We start from the raw sequence: 15,939 nt of genomic DNA, 5'->3' as shown, positions 1-15,939 counted from the left end.
GAATCTACTCTATAGTATGGGCTAGCCTTAGTCCATCTTCTACCCATTCCTTTATGTCTATCCATAGGGTTGGTGAACTACGTAGCAGTTGCCCCAATGGCATTTGCACAGACGTGGACAGTACATCCGCGAGGCTTCCTATGTCTCTGGGTTCTCTGACGATTGAGGGTTTCTTACATGTGTGTGTCGCATATTCCATCTCTAGGGAAGGAATGATGGACTCACTCTGTGCATTTTCAACAAACATCCTGGACATTATGTTTTCTTGAGATTCCTCTTCTGTTTCTTTTGGAATTGGAGTAGGTACGTCCAATTCTCTTTCCCTAGTTGGCTCGTTTCTTGGATACATTGTATCCCTGACCCGGTTAGCCCTTAGCTTGGCTTCATGAAGCCGTTGAAATTCTTCTACCAAGGCCCTTGCATCTTCGAGCTTCCTTATCTCCTCTTTGGCATTTAGATACTCATTGCCTCCTTTAGGGGTTGATGGTCTTTCCCTTTGCTCCTCTAGGTCTTGCTCTTTGTGGTTGATTTCTTGATCCCCTTCTTCTCTCGACTAGGTGGATCTAGTGTTGATTGTATCTTCTTCGGATCCATCTTGGATTGTGACCCTTGTGTCACTTTACCCACTTTTTTCACTCATCTCCTACAGCCCGTTCTGGAGATGGGGCCTAGGTTCCTGTCAGGACATTAAGTGGTGTGATATTTCTAGGCTGCACACTAATGGTTCCGATGGTGGCCTATTTGGAAGTGGAAGGAGAACCACTTGCATGATATGGACAATCCTTGATCAAATGATCAATACCACATTTAGTACAAGTGAGTACTGGCATGTCATTGAGCGAAGCAGAATTGTTGGGGTTGGTGCATTTGAACTCCATTCTTGTTTGGGCACTCAGCGGCTTGATGCATTCCACCACACCCAAAACATTATAGTGGTCCTCTCCTCATGTTTGAGTTCATGTCCTTACCCTTCCACTATACCCTGGTTTGAAACATAGGTACTGGCGTGTGATTCGGTAGGACATAGAATTCAAGTGTGACCTCCGTAGCTTTCTCCATAGTACTCTCCACTAAGTTCTACTTCACGTACCATATCAATATCTCCTGATGGCTCTTAAATCAATACTTGTTTGATTTTAGCCTGTGGTGGTTGTGGTGGTAGAGGTGAAGTGTCCTGTACCCGAAACATCCCCCTAGGTAAATAGGAAAAGTTGGATTGTCCTGCAGCCACAGTGATTTCTCCAAGTGGTGTTGGTAAGGCCAATGGAGCTCTACGTGTGCTGGCAATTGTGAAATTGTTTAGAACCTTGGATATCTGCACATTAAGGTGTCGTGATTCCCTAATTTTACACAGTGTGCACAATAGAGTAGTGGCCTTGCTCTTAACTGTGGACATTCGGTGGTAGTGTGATTAAATCTGCACATGGAGCACCATACCAATTTCCTACGGGGGTAGATATGGTTATGCCCATGCCCAGATATTTCTCTTCCCCCCTTTACCTTCAATTTCTTTAGTATTGCATTACTGAGCGCATCCACAGTCGTGTTTTTGACTTGCTTTCTCCGAGTTCCAATCTCTTGGTGACTCGAGACACATGAAGTCATTGTTGCCGATATTCTGACATCTTCCAGTTTGCGGGCAATTCCAGCATATTATCTTCGTATTCAATTTCCAGCTTGCAACATGCATCTAGAGTGGTTGGTCGGGATAGTAGCAGATAATCATACATCTTGTGGTCTCTAACTCCTCTCTGGAAGCAAGGCAATAACTGGTCATCAGTTAACCTCTCCCGTAGTTTGCACCTTGAATTTTAGTGCTTTAAATGAGACACATAGTGTCTCGACTCCGTTTCCTTTTGTTTGATATTGTGTAGCTGTGCCATAGGGTTCCATTTGTCACCACTTGTGGCAAAGTTGGGTAGTACAAACACATTCTTGAGTCATGTGAAGTTAACCTTATCCTTGGGTTTGACGGTTTGAAACCACTGATGCACTTTCCCTTCTACGGTTAGTGAGCAAGCATGAATCATTGTCACATCACTCACAGCCTGCAGGTTTCGCATGTGGATTCAAAAATCTCTACATGCTGAATAGGATCCCTGTACTACCCAGAGAATTTTTGGACGAGCTTGGAAATGATGTGTGGCTTCATCTGGGAGGGTCGGGATTCTAGAGTAGTGCTTAGTTCCCTGACCATTCCTCAACCCATTTCTGCAGCCATATTCAACAGATCCATCCTTGTGGCTCCATTAAGATCAATGGTTGGATCCACCCTTGGTCTTTAAGGAATTCCCCCCCCCCCTACCTAGACCTCATCCACTTCTTGTGTGTTGGCTCTTCTAGGTATCTCCGGTCCATGGGATGGTCCTGCCAACACTGCATCTTGGAGCGACTCATCATTAGTTGCCTTTGTACGCTTTTGCAAAATTAAAAGTTCCATGTCCTGTTGGAACATAGGCTGATTAATCATCTACTCAATGTTCTTTTTGGTGTATAGACAGTCCTGCACTTCACCCTCCGCTCTTGCTAGATTATCCTCTTCTTCTAGGGTTACAAACCCTTCCTCAGCTCTGGGCTCTTCATTTATGGGTTCTAAGTTTGGAATTTCTCCCTCACTTCTTCCCATAAATATTTTGGGCTCCTTACCCCGTGATTGGAGTAAGTTTAAACCTCCCATCTCCTTTTGTTCAGCTCTTGCCCTTCGAGTATCGAGATCTTGTTTCCTTAAGCTCAACTCTCGTGCTGTCAACCTCGATCCTTTTTAGATCTAACTCTACTTCCTCCGAGGCTGGGAAGAATACTTGACCTGTCCTAGCCACACTTTCCATGTCCCATCTCATTCGGGAGGTCCCGATGTTTGATAGCGTGGAATTTGATGTTTGGATGGGCACTTCTTGCCTGGACCAGCATTGGTTGACGGACCCATGCCTGCAGCTTGCATTTCTTCATCACTCATGACTGGTTTGGAGACCAAAAAACCCCCGGGAGATATCAATGATACCACTAGTTTGGTTGGGGGGAGGGTGGTTTATCCTCTTTCCCAAACCCAGAGTACCTTAGCCCTTCTTTCATGGATTCTTCACTACTAGTTTCAATGTTGATCAGATTCCTTAAGACACTCAAGTGAGTGCTTACTGAGTGGCCTGAACCCACACTTTTTTGATAGGAAGATCCTAGATGATTTGATGCACTATCGTTAGGTGTAAGATCATCTCCGATGAACTTTCTAGACTTTAAGTGCATGTATGTATGATTTGATAAGCTATTTTGCTATCCCAATTAAGTTTTAATCAAATTCAGTTGACCTATTTCTAAGGCCGTGAGATTGCAAAGAACAGTTCACGGTGTGAAGTGCAGAAAATAGTTCACATCGTGAACGATTTTTTACACTTTCACGTGTTTAAATTTTTTTCTATTGGGATCAAAATTCCACGTTACCTTGTTATGGGTGTCAATTTTTCAAGACTTCCTTATAATTTGATTATACCAAGTTCATGAGTTTGATTTGATTAAGGCGTGAGATTACAAAAAAAGTTCACACCGTGAAGAGATAAGGTTTCACGTTGTGAAAAGTAATTGGTTCACATCGTGAACAAAAATTGTTTATGCTCTCAAGAGATAAGGTTTCACATCGCAAAAAAAATGGTTCACGTTGTAAAGAGTTCTGAAATAGTTCACGTCGTGAATGATTTTCTACACGTTCACGTTTCTTAATTTTGTCAGACCTCGTGGTGTCAGGATAAGGCTACCTATTTTTGGCAAGGTAATCTTGTGAATTGCGGTGTTAATCGTGGCGTTGATGATGGCAGTGGTTTCATGGCACGTGAAGTTACAGAAAACGGTTCACGTCGTGAACGATTTTCTTGTAGTTTCATGTGGGAACTTCCCAGGTTGACGAATGTGATTCTGGGTGCAAAATACTTATCCAACAGTTTCCAAAACGATTGTGCCATGCCTAAGGAGTGTAATACAAGTTCAAGGCATAGTCAATGGCTCCTTATTTTTTTAATTTTTGTGAATTTTTGAAAAGAAGAAAAAACAAAACACCAATTTTCTCATTCACGTTGATGATTCCAGTGATGCAAATATCAAAATTAACTTGAAAAAATACTGAAGCTCTCTTCCAAGACCACTCCACCACACACAAACACAACAAACACAATCAATTTCTTACGATTTTTTACTTCCACACAAATCTTATGCATTCATTTCCTACAATGCACTACCAGAATAATGCAAAGGCAATCATGAATCTTATGCAATGGGAGCTGAAACTCCAAGAGGAAGGAAGAAACAAAGGTGTTTCCCTGGCAGCGGCACCAAAAATGTTATGGGCTACCACACCTCCAAGAGGGAACTCAATGCATTCACCTAAAGGAAGAAGAGCAATAGAATACAACTATCGTAGGGCACCAATGCTTTAAACTTGATTCCCTTGAGGCCTCCAAGCTCACTTGTTAAGCTCTAAACCTCCAAACTCCACATCCACGCTATCAAGGTAGAGTCGCTCACACTATCACATAAGGCAATCACTCTCTTTCACTCTCCCACACAAGCATGAAACATACCAGAATGCAAAGGCAATCATGAATCTTATGCAATGGGAGCTAAAACTCCAAGAGGAAGGAAGAAACAAAGGTGTTTCCCTGGCAGCGCCACCAAAAATGTTATGGGCTACCACACCTCCAAGAGGGAACTCAATGCATTCACCTAAAGGAAGAAGAGCAATAGAATACAACTGTCGTACGGCACCAATGCATTAAACTTGAGTCCCTTGAGGCCTCCAAGGCTCACTTGTTAAGCTCCAAACCTCCAAACTCCACCTCCACGCTATCAAGGTAGAGTCTCTCACACTGTCACATAAGGCAATCACTCTCTTTCACTCTCCCACGCTATCAAGGTATTGCTCAAACCTCCTTACATGCATATCAAGGTATTGCTCAAACCTCCTTACATGTATATCTGCATCTTCCGCTTTCTCTCCTAGTGAGAACACCGGGAAATTTTTGGCTAATGATGCCATGGCTCCCTTGAACCTTTTCCGGGGGTTTTGCTATTGTGGTTATTCTTGCTGGTTTTGTTGCTCCACCATTCTTGGGCTTTCTTGACCTAGATTGTGCATAGTTTCTAGCTCTTGGCACTCCTTTTCTTGGTCCAAATCGTACTTGAAATCCTCATGTGTGTGGTGGAAGGTTCCTCGCACTCACTTGCCCAAAAAAGCCCCTCCATGCTATGGCTCGTCCACATACTTGTTTTAGGGATCTTATTCTAGCAAGATTAGTTTGGCCAAAACCATAACTTTCTCTTTCAGAGTTTCCTTTGCTGGGGGTGCAAAATGCTACTTAGCAGAGACTTTTCTACTTTGCCACAATTCTCCAGAAAGGAAAGATTTTTGGCCTAGTTTGCGATAGAGGTTTCCCTCACCAAAAAGTTTTCCAGCGAAGTAGTAGAGTTTCCCGGCAAGATCACGAGGTGTTCCTCACCGATTTCCCTCTTGGTGAAATGGCAAGACAGTGGTTTGAAGTAGTAGATCAGTTAGGCAATGCCATGGGAGGTATGTAGCCACCCGCCAAAGCTTCTGGATTCAAACACCATCTTTAGAGTGGTCATTGGGGACACTCAGAACACCCCTCCACTTTATAATTCCACACTCTCACTCTGCTCTCACTCTACTATGTAAGTCTCTCACTCTCTCTAGTGCACAACATGTTTATTAAAACATAGACACGACACTCTTATTCAACACATTGAGAGTAACATAGAGACATAATGAATGGCAACATTGCTCTTTGTTTACTGAATTACTTCTGGAATCATCTCAGGATCATTATAGAGCAATTGCTCAACACACAGGGACTACTACTTCCTAAGGACTATGACCATGTTTTACTTCTCACTACTAGTTATCAACTATTAGCTATGAGCTATCAGCAGCATGCCACATGCAACCTCCTTTGTAGTAGTGATTAGCCACCCTTTGAATCTCTGTCTTCTTGATCTTGGCAATAGTAATTTTGGTGGTTACAACCCGCCCCACCTTCACATGTGCAATATTGAGGTGGTGCTCCCAATGTGGGAAGTGGTCTGACTGAGCACTTTGTCGCCATTGAGCCACTCGGCGCAACACTTGGCATGCCCAATGCTGGGGCTTCTGCTCTGGAACCTGTTCCCTCTTTTAACAAATTTATCTCACTACTACAAGAATGGTCTATACATAGCGACCCTCATACAAATATGAAGAAAATAGCGGGGGTCGCTTTCGTGCGACCTTTAAAATGCAGTCTTATATGCCACCGTAGTAGTAGCGACCATATCAAACTAGAGTTGAGTGGCATAAGCATCGAAATTGCGATGCATAACCCACGTTTTTATTTGGGTCGTTTATGAGACCAAGCTTCTTTAAAAAAACTTCAGCGTAGTCAATTTCGTTTCGCGCGCGCTGTAGCAGCTTCAAACAATCGACTTCCTCTCACAATCCCAAGCTCATGGCCAGCACAGGTAATGTGTGTGTGTGTGTGTTGGGGTATCGATGCTCTGTGTGGTGTGTGTGTGTGTGTGTGTGTGTGTGTGAGAGAGAGAGAGAGAGAGAGAGAGAGAGAGAGAGAGAGAGAGAGAGAGAGAGAGAGAGAGAGAGAGATTTCGACCATAGAGTTTAATGGAGACACCATGGTTGCATTCTTCGGCTTCCTTGGAGTTGCTGCAATGCTTGTCTTCTCCTGTATGGGTGCTGCTTATGGAACTGCAAAGAGTGGGGTTGGAGTGAATCTATTGCTGGACAGGTCAAGTTCAGATAAAAAGGGGCATTTCTGCAATGCTTCATGAAGCTTAATTAGTAGGCTACCTAACAAGTTGTTGGACATTAGCAATGTAGTAAGAGCAGAATAGTTTTGCAATGTGGGTAGACTTCCTACCAGCTAGATTTTGGATAGGTCCACATACTCTAAGCTATCTTGGAAAATAGAACTGGGGGTGCGCATCCATGGGCGTACCAGGTGCAACATTTTGCTGGGCAACCAATGGCACTTCAGCCTTAACCTGTCCACCAGGAGCTCTACGTACATTTAGTTTTTGAAGCTTTTTTTTGTTCTTTTTCACTCCCAATGATCGAGTTCAGCTCTTCAAGCGGTGTAGACAAAAAGGTATCCCCCTTAACATTCATTAACCGCATGGCATGATGAGGCCTGAGCTAGTGATGAAGTCTATTGTACCAATTGTCATGACTGGTGTGTTGGGTATTTATGGCCTTATTATTGCTGTCATTATAAGCACGGGTATCAATCCTAAAAGCACTGCCTACTATCTATTTGATGGTTACGCGCATCTATCATCTGGTCTTGCTTGCAGGCTAGCTGGTCTTTCTGCTGGAATGGCCATCGGAATTGTCGGGGATGCGGACGTCGGAGCTAATGCATAGCAGCCAAAGCTGTTTGTGGGCATGATTCTTAATCTCATCTTTGCACAGGCTCTCGCTCTTTATGGGTTGATTGTATCATCCTATCAAATCCAAAAAAAAAGTGTGTGAGTGAGAGAGAGAGAGAGAGAGAGAAGGGCTACCAAGTGTGTGCGTGTGTGTGTGTGTGTGTGTGAGTGAGAGAGAGAGAGGAGAGAGAGAGAGAGAGAGAGAGAGAGAGAGAGAGAGAGAGAGAGAGGGGGGGCTGTCGAGTGTGTGTGCGTGTGTGTGTGTGTGTGTGAGAGAGAGAGAGAGAGAGAGAGAGAGAGAGAGAGAGAGAGAGATTTGATTTGATTTGATTTGGTATTTACGTCCCGCAGGGGGCCAAAAATGACCCATGGGACCCTCATGTCTAGAAATAGTTTCCCCTTGCGGGGGTGTGATCCGTGTCATCTGTAGATGTTTCCATTAGTAGTTTGTGGTGTTCTAGGATGCGGGTAAGATATGTCCCTAGACCTGTAGGAGAGGTTTTGTTTTTAGATGCAAATCTGCAAAAGTGTGGCATCCATGGATGAGCTGCTGAAAATTAGCTCGAATGTACGCATATGCAGGGCATTTTAGTGTCACGTGAGCTTCATCCTCAAGGGCTTGCATAGTGCATGCTTTGCATATCCTTTTTTTAGCATCAATTTTCAGCCATCCTCCCGTTTCTATCTTAAGCATGTGTGATCTTGTACGCATCAAATTTATGGCTCTTCTTGCCATATGGGGCATGGGCATGCGGATGTGAACTTGTGCTTCTGGTTGGCTCATTTTGTATGTCTCCCAATATCCTAGGTTTACATTTTTGCAGTAGTACTCATGCTTGGATATGTGTGTAGTCGTTTGCCATTTATTGTGAAGGCAATCAAGTATTGCTATGTCAAAATTCAGCATGCATTCTCTTTCTTTCCCCGTGTCAATCGGCATGTCTACATATGCCTCCACATCCCATTTGGTGAACCACTTTCTGATGTCTTGAACAAGACTAGAGGAAAGAAATTTACTCTTCCTTGTCTTTTGTGGTGCGCATCCAATTTCCCATGCTATGCGGGGGATTTGAATAGCGGGCATCATTTTGATTTTCAATATGTATGCATGCATTCTTTCTAAGGCTTTGATCTCTAGAGGCATGTTTCTTGTTTCTAGCAATAGCACCGAGTAAGGTGTGGTTTTCTTAACGCCCAAGTGTCTACATAGGAACTTCTTTTGTATTTTCTCAATCTCATTCCATGTATGAGCTGAAATGCTTGCGCCCCACACTTCTACTCCATATAGAATGGCCTGCACTACACATGTCTCAAAGATTATGTTCTTTATCTCCCATCTTCTGATGTTTTTTTGCATGCACATGTTCTCAAATTGATAGTACTTGGCATGGCCGGCATCAATCCTATTTCTTACCCATTGTCCCTAGGCATAATTGGATGGAATATCAATTCCCAAGTACCTGAAGCTGTCCACTTTCTTAATTGGTTGCCCTTGATATGTGAGTGATGGCTGAATTTCTTGTGGATGAGTTCTTATGAGCATAAACTTCGTCTTGTTTACATTGAGAGAGAGACCCGTAGTGTCACAAAAGGTGTGTATAGCATTCATCAATTTCTGTAAAGATGCCATCTCATGTGCAAAAAGTACAACATCATCTGCATAGATTAGCAGCAAGAGGGTGAGCATTCCAATGGCTGGTCCATCTGTTTCTTCCACTAGTGCTTGAGGGATGAAGTCTTCTAGTTGGTCAATGCATAGTCCAAAGAGAGTGGGGGATAGGGGGCACCCTTGTTTGACTCACATATTGCTTGAGAATTCTTTAGATAAGCTGGTCTGTGTCTTTAACTGGCATCTAACTTGTTGATAGAGTTGTGCTACTGCCACTCTAAGATGCATCGGGACCCCTATATATTCCATTCTCTGCCATAGCCCACTTCTTGGGATTGTGTCAAATGCTTTTGTAAAATCCACAAAGCAACAATGCAAAGTTTTCCCTTTTAGCTGGCTTTCTTCCATGAGAACCCTAAGCGATATGAGATGATCAATGGTATTATGTTTAGGTCTAAAACCTGCTTGTCCTTTAGCCCGTTTGCCATTTGCCTTGGCCCATACGCTTATAGCTTGTTCTAGGTTGCTCCCTAGAAGCTTAGACATGCAAGATCCCACCATGATGGTTCGGTAATTAGTGGGCTGATTTGCATCCCCTTTCTTGAAAAGTGCTTTGATCCAATTCTTTTGCCAATGCAATATTGAGGAGTCCGTGTATCCATTGCCGTGCAATACTGCTTGCCTGACCATTTGAGCATTTTTGAGTTGAACTGAAGCATGTCTGGTGCTTTGCCATTGGCTAGTTTTTTTATGCTCTTTGTTACCATCGGAAAGTCAAAGCATTCTTTTGATTGTTTTGTCTCTTGCATATTAGGCACCCCTTCTGCATCTTTGTGTACATATAACTTTTCTACATAGGCATACATATCTTCCGGGCTTATGTCTCCGGTAATGTCTTGTCTTTTGCCTTTCATCCTCATCCATTCCTTTTTGGGGTTTTTCTTGAAGTTTATTAGGGCTTGTGTCTCGGTGTGTAGTTCATGTTCTCTTCTTTTTCTCCTCTTGAGAGTTGTGTATGTTTTTGCCAAAGCTGTCCATTCTATGGCTGTTTTGGGGGTTGACAAATGTCTTTTAGCAATCTTGCATTCTTCATCAAACCACGAGTTGTGTGGCAACCCTTTCACCTTTGTTTCTTGTCTATGAGTTTTCCCCATTCTTTCCTCTACTGCTTCACTCATTGCTTGCTTGAATTTGTTCCATGCTTGATCTACATTATTGGCATGCATTCTCTTGCTAGTTTATCATCAAGGGAAGTGGCATAGGTTTTCTTTTTTTCAATTTGTATTTTGTATGCCCATGCTCGAATTTGAGCCTGTTTTCCTCTCCTGTGAATGGGCACCATACATGAATGGTGTATGATCCGAGTTTGGTGATCTATCCCCAATTTCAAAGTTATGCATCATGTGGGATGCCTCATATTGGATCAAGACATAATCAATAGAACTCATCCCTTGTTGGTGGTGTAGCATGTGCATTCCCCTGAGTTGGCAAATTTGTTCACTCCATTTATAGCTATTAATTGCATAGCTGTCATCATGCTTAGTAATGTTGTTCCTTGTGGGTTTGTCACTTGGTCTTTTGAGCATTGCTTCCACATGTGGTCAAGTACATCCATTTTTTGCTCTAGACCCGGAGGTGTCATGAGATTTATGACTTGCATTTGTGCATTTGCGCATGTGCTATGTGGGCATTCATGTCCCCAGTAAGCATCACTACCCCTTCTTGCGTGTAAGTGTTAATATCTGCATACAAATCTTCAAAGGGGTTGTTCTTCTCTATGTTGAAAGCATTATAGAAAGGTGATTCCCTATGGGGAATGTAGCACCCTGCTACTATGAACACTGGTTTACCTCCTGTGTCAATCTTGACCCATATGTATCACTTATGAGCATATTTTTTGCATATTGTAATCACTTTTTGAAGCTCTTCTTTGTACATCACTGTCACCCCTCCTTGTCCTCTCATCTTTGTACTCGGCATCCATAGAGAGTGTGTGACATACCCATCAACATGTGGTATCTTGCATGTATCGTGTTCCCATGTTTCCAATAGGAAAAGTACATCTGCTTGTGGTAAGACTTCTGTGAGCCCCTCCCCTTTGTGCCAGGGGAATCCGCGGCAATTCCAGCTTATTACATGTAGTTCTGTGGTCCCATGGGCCTCCTCTTGTCATTTTTCCTATTCTCCCCCTTTCGTGGTGGGTGTTTTCTTATTGGTGCGTGCCTCATAGGCTTCCCTTCTTGCCTTCTGTTGGTTCGGCGTTCTATCTTCACTTATGTATAATGGGCTGTCTTTTAGATATATGCGAGCATTTTCAAGGATAATGGCCCTCTTTTGTGCATCTAGGAGTGTGCATACATTTGCCCGGTTGGTTTCGGGCTTCTTCTTCCCTACTCTGTGCGTGCCGTATACCACAACATCATGCATACCAAATTTAGTGGAAATGATATCCGTGATGTCCGTGTTCAATGTAAGCACTTGTTCTGTGTCCGTTTCTGGAATGCCTCGCACTACTATGTTCATCTTCCTTTTCTCTACTTTGTTGTATTCTTTTTCATCCTGAATGACATACATTTCATCATTTGTGGTAGTGGTGGCCGAGTTTGTGTGCCCATTCTTTACTATGCTTGCCCAAGATCCCACATTTCCTGGTACATTTTGTTGGGTTCTCTCACTGATACATGTAAGTTTTTCGTCATGTGAGGCCAATGTGTCCTGCATCGTGTTGGTTTGTTTATTGAAGGCTTCTTGTAGTTCTTGCAACTTCTTCTCTTGGTTAAGGACCCGCATATCTTGCATTTGTAGCTTATGCTCAAGCTCTTGGTTTTTAAGTGCAAGGTTTTTTATTTCTTCACTTTGGTTCATCATGATAGTTTGCATTGAGGTGATGAACCCCCATATGTCTTGCATGGAGCCCATCACTTGTGCTTTGTTTGCTCCTATACTTGTCCCTGTACCTGTTCCTGTACCTGTACCTGTACCTGTACCTCTCCTGTACTTGTATCCTGTACCTGTTCGTGTACCTGTACCTATACCTATCCCTGTACCTCTCCTTTTTTAGGAGGCAAAGAAGCCGCTAGCAGAGAAAGGAAAGAAGGCTAAGATGGTGCAGCTCCTTTAGGATAAAAGGGACTCAATTTTTTTTGGGTCGGCTCTCTACCCAGAGAAAAGGGCAGTCCTTCTTGGGGGGTAGGTCAAAGAGCATACCTGCCGGCGGCAGCTCTTCACTCAAGTACAGGAAGTCTTCTGCGCCAGCAGCAGCAGCAACAAGGGGGCCATCTGGGGTAGCAAGGGAACACCTACAGTTCCAGACCAGCTGTCTAGTGTACACACAAGCAGAAGGAAATAATATACAAGAAGAAGGCGACCTAATTGAAGAAGCACAGCCCTTTCAGAAGTACAAGCCTTACGGGCTGAGATGTACACAGCCTTTATGGAGGGTTTAGACCAACACATCGACTAGGACACTAGTCAGAGGAATTGTTAAGTATGTGCACAAGAATCGATCTTGGAGACTCAAGATGCAAGCAGAAGAACAATTCCAGAAACTGAATCTGGCATGGGAGTTCTCTTGGAGCAAGCCTCAGCTGAAAGTATGCTCATGCACACACACACCAGCCACGTGAGGGCCTTAGGGCATCCGGCGTCCCCCGCAAGGAGTGAGGGCTTCCCTTATATAGGCTGCTGGGCTGGTCCTCGAATTAGTAGACAAGAGGGTTGCAAAATTCTTCTTTTTGAATAAAAGATTCATGGGATTTACAAAAATCAATTCTACCCTTATTTCTCTATAAAAATGATAATACTCAAAATTCCACTTTTGATAAATACTCATATTTTGAATTATGCCTAAAATTCCTCTTTTAACATTTAATTGTTTGGATCTCGAATATCATGGGAATTCCTCTTTTTGCATAAAAATAATATTTTCAAAAATTACTCTTTTTTCTTAATTAAATATCTATGCATAAATACTAAAAAATATTCTTTCATGAATATGATGAAAATCATTCTTTTTACATAAGATCTCCAATCCTAGAATATGGTAGGAATTCCTCTTTTAGCATTATGCATAAAAATAATATATGTATTCTTTTCTGAAAAATTTGCCATAGCTTCGCTACTATTACTGATAATTCTCAATTTTTCTAAAAGAGTAAAAGCTTGTAATGAGAATATGATAGAAGCTCTTCTTTTAAGCTTAAAATCAAACTATGTATACATATCATAATTTTAACCATAATTATAAGCATAATTATGATTATTTCCTTTGATTAGGCTAACTTAAACATTCATCTTTTGCCAATTTGTTGGGATAATTCATTTCTCATTTAGAATGAGTTAAAGTAATTTTTTATCTACTCATAAACAATCTAAAAAGAAATAACCATATTTTTACTAACTTAAAATCATGAAAATATCAATTCTTATTCTCTAGCTCATCGAACCTAGAGTTTAGATTTGAAATAAGAGACTATCATTCTAAGAGAGAGAGATTTACTTAAGGAAAGTATTACAAATAAGCATAAAGATTAACTTAATTCTAATTAGACATTAAGAATCTTAGGGTAAGCTTGATTTGAATAAAAACCATCATTTGAGAAGAAAAAGAAAGTCATTGAGATAATTGAAAAACCATATTAGTTTTACCTCCAAGTTTGGCTTGATTCTTAATTAGCAGTGAAGCCCCCAACCAATCAATTGGCAACCAAGAGGAGAAGAGAAAAATCCAAGAGTTGTTGGAGAGAGAGAGAAACTCCAAGCTCCCAAGAGAAGAGGAAAATTAAAGGATAATAGAAAATATGCTTATTTTAAGATAATACTAGAATGAGGGTCTATTTATAGGTGAGAGAGGCCACTAACCAATTCCAACTGGGTTCTAGAGTTTTTGAGCTTCAGTTTAACTCAATTTGGACAAGATTTGGACCACTTTGACTCCCTTTTTGATCTAGTTTGCTCCAAGTGAGAGGAGAGATAAAAATATCACATGTTGTTGAATAAAAAAACCCAACCACACATGTGAAAAAGGTGCCTACCTCAAGAGTCTCCCTCTCCTTACCAAGGTGTCAAAAATGCATCATTTCTCTAAAATATCTCATTTTTAACTAATATCTTTTAATTTTTAACTAATAAACTTTGTACTCAATCAACTCTTCATCTTATGTGAGAATTTACTCATTTTTGGGTATTTTCTTTTATTCTTTGGATTTATCTCATCCCAACACTTGGATTAATCCAATTGGCCCATTGGAACCTTAATTGGACCATAATCCAAAAATTTCTGAAAATGTAGACCCTTATGCTAAGGTCTCTTATACCATTTTCAATTACTCCCATGGCACTAGCTTGTCCTTGTGGAGAAGCAAACGTCCATTCCTTCTATCACTGAGGAGCGTACGCCCATTCTCTCATCACAAGTGTATGGCCATTTCTTCAAAAAAACATCATCTTTTATTTGAGGGTTTCTGAGAGTAGTGAATCTATATTCCCATGCACCTACACTCCGGTAGGTTGGTGAGAAATAACCCTCTCGTTGATGAAGTAAGCTCTTTAGATGTCCCTTCTTCACAAATCGGATCGAACCCATTGGTAAATACCGCATGGAGTCAAACAGTGCTTGTCTTTAACAGTACCAGCAAGAGTGAGGACCTCCCTAGTAGTGGACGAGGGACCTCAGACCTAGAGGCAAGAGAGCCTGAACCATAGTGCATGGACAAACCATTTGTCCCAGGAACGTGCTCCTACCTCTCCGAATCATTCTCAGCAAAGCCTTACATCAAGGCTTTGTAATTTTATCCTAGAAAACACACAAGTTGTAGAACCATAGTCTAGGGTGAGAAATATGGATCAACCTCAAGAAAGTGTAGCCACTCCACCTCTAGACCCTAGAGTGGAAGTCGTGGGAGCCATCAAACCCTGATCCAGCTACAAGACTGGAGAGCCATACCCATCTCGGGGGCAGCACACTCATTCTGAGCCCCAAAAACCTTGCCAAACCAAGAACTAGGTCCATGCCAAACCAAGAACTAGGTCCATCTTCCTAGAGGCCTGAGGCATCACAGCAAAGAGAATCGGTCTACCTAGGCTCATCACCACCACAAGGCCTGCTAGCCTATCAACAGTACCCACCTCACTCTTATCATGAGGTACACCCAGTGTACTAAAAGTAGAACCCCATGGATCATAACCATGTCCTCCTAGAGAGGACAAAGACCCCCACTTGCCTTCTATCTACTCGATCCCTCTCCTTGAAAACCTATTCCCCAACTTGCACCACTTGCACATGCCATGACAGGGTCAACACCTGAAATGTTAAGAATTGCCATGGAAATAGGGAGGGGTATGGCCGATGGCATTAATCCCCTTGCACTAGTTAAAACCAACAAACATCTCAAAGTTGATCACAAAGTTTAATGGGACAGGTGATCCCATTACACACCTGGAGATGTTTAATGAGATTTGCAAACCATTTGGCCATATAGACGATCATACCAAGATAAGTGCCTTTGGCCTCACCTTGGATAGCAAAGCGGGCCAATGGTTTAGATCCCTGAAAGTGGAAGATAAAGCTTCCTTCAAGGCTCTAAAAAGAAGCTTTCAAGGGTTGGGCACTCTCGTCAAGGTACTCGATGGATCCCTATTGAATAGCTCACTAATATCAAAGAGAATGAGGGTGAAACCATCAGAGATTACAAAAACAGAGTCACCTATCTCCACTCATGTTGTAATACTATAGATAAATTCTTTGATGAGAGACTATTTGGGAGATTTCTAGAAGGACTCGAAGGTATTCCATGCACATCTCCTTATTTGCTTTGGGTCACACCTCTTTTGAACAATGTTGCAAGAGTGCTCTGAGGATAACTTCAAGGGAACATGTCCCCGACAGCTCCACAAAGGTGCATTAGAAGCCT

General features: G+C 42.2%; 1 protein-coding gene and 1 pseudogene across 1 annotated transcript; both read right to left on the bottom strand.

The window, feature by feature from the left end:
* Positions 1-9,558: 9,558 nt before the first annotated feature.
* Positions 9,559-10,688, bottom strand: LOC147617215 (uncharacterized; annotated as a pseudogene).
* Positions 10,689-11,206: 518 nt separating this feature from the next.
* Positions 11,207-12,007, bottom strand: LOC147617214 (uncharacterized). Its single transcript, XM_086776453.1, has one exon. The coding sequence runs from the start codon at positions 11,945-11,947 to the stop codon at positions 11,207-11,209; it is 741 nt and encodes a 246-aa protein (XP_086632579.1). The 5' UTR covers positions 11,948-12,007.
* Between the last annotated feature and the right edge of the window lie 3,932 nt (positions 12,008-15,939).

Source organism: Cibotium barometz, chromosome 37, assembly GCF_041138505.1.
Source record: "Cibotium barometz isolate CiBa-2024 chromosome 37, ASM4113850v1, whole genome shotgun sequence".
NCBI lineage: Eukaryota > Viridiplantae > Streptophyta > Polypodiopsida > Cyatheales > Cibotiaceae > Cibotium > Cibotium barometz.
This window is presented reverse-complemented; position numbering and strand designations above follow the sequence as displayed.

What these genes read in the sequence shown, in the direction of transcription:
- LOC147617214 (XM_086776453.1), bottom strand. Translation starts at nt 11,947, where the DNA reads ATGGGCTCCATGCAAGACATATGGGGGTTCATCACCTCAATGCAAACT.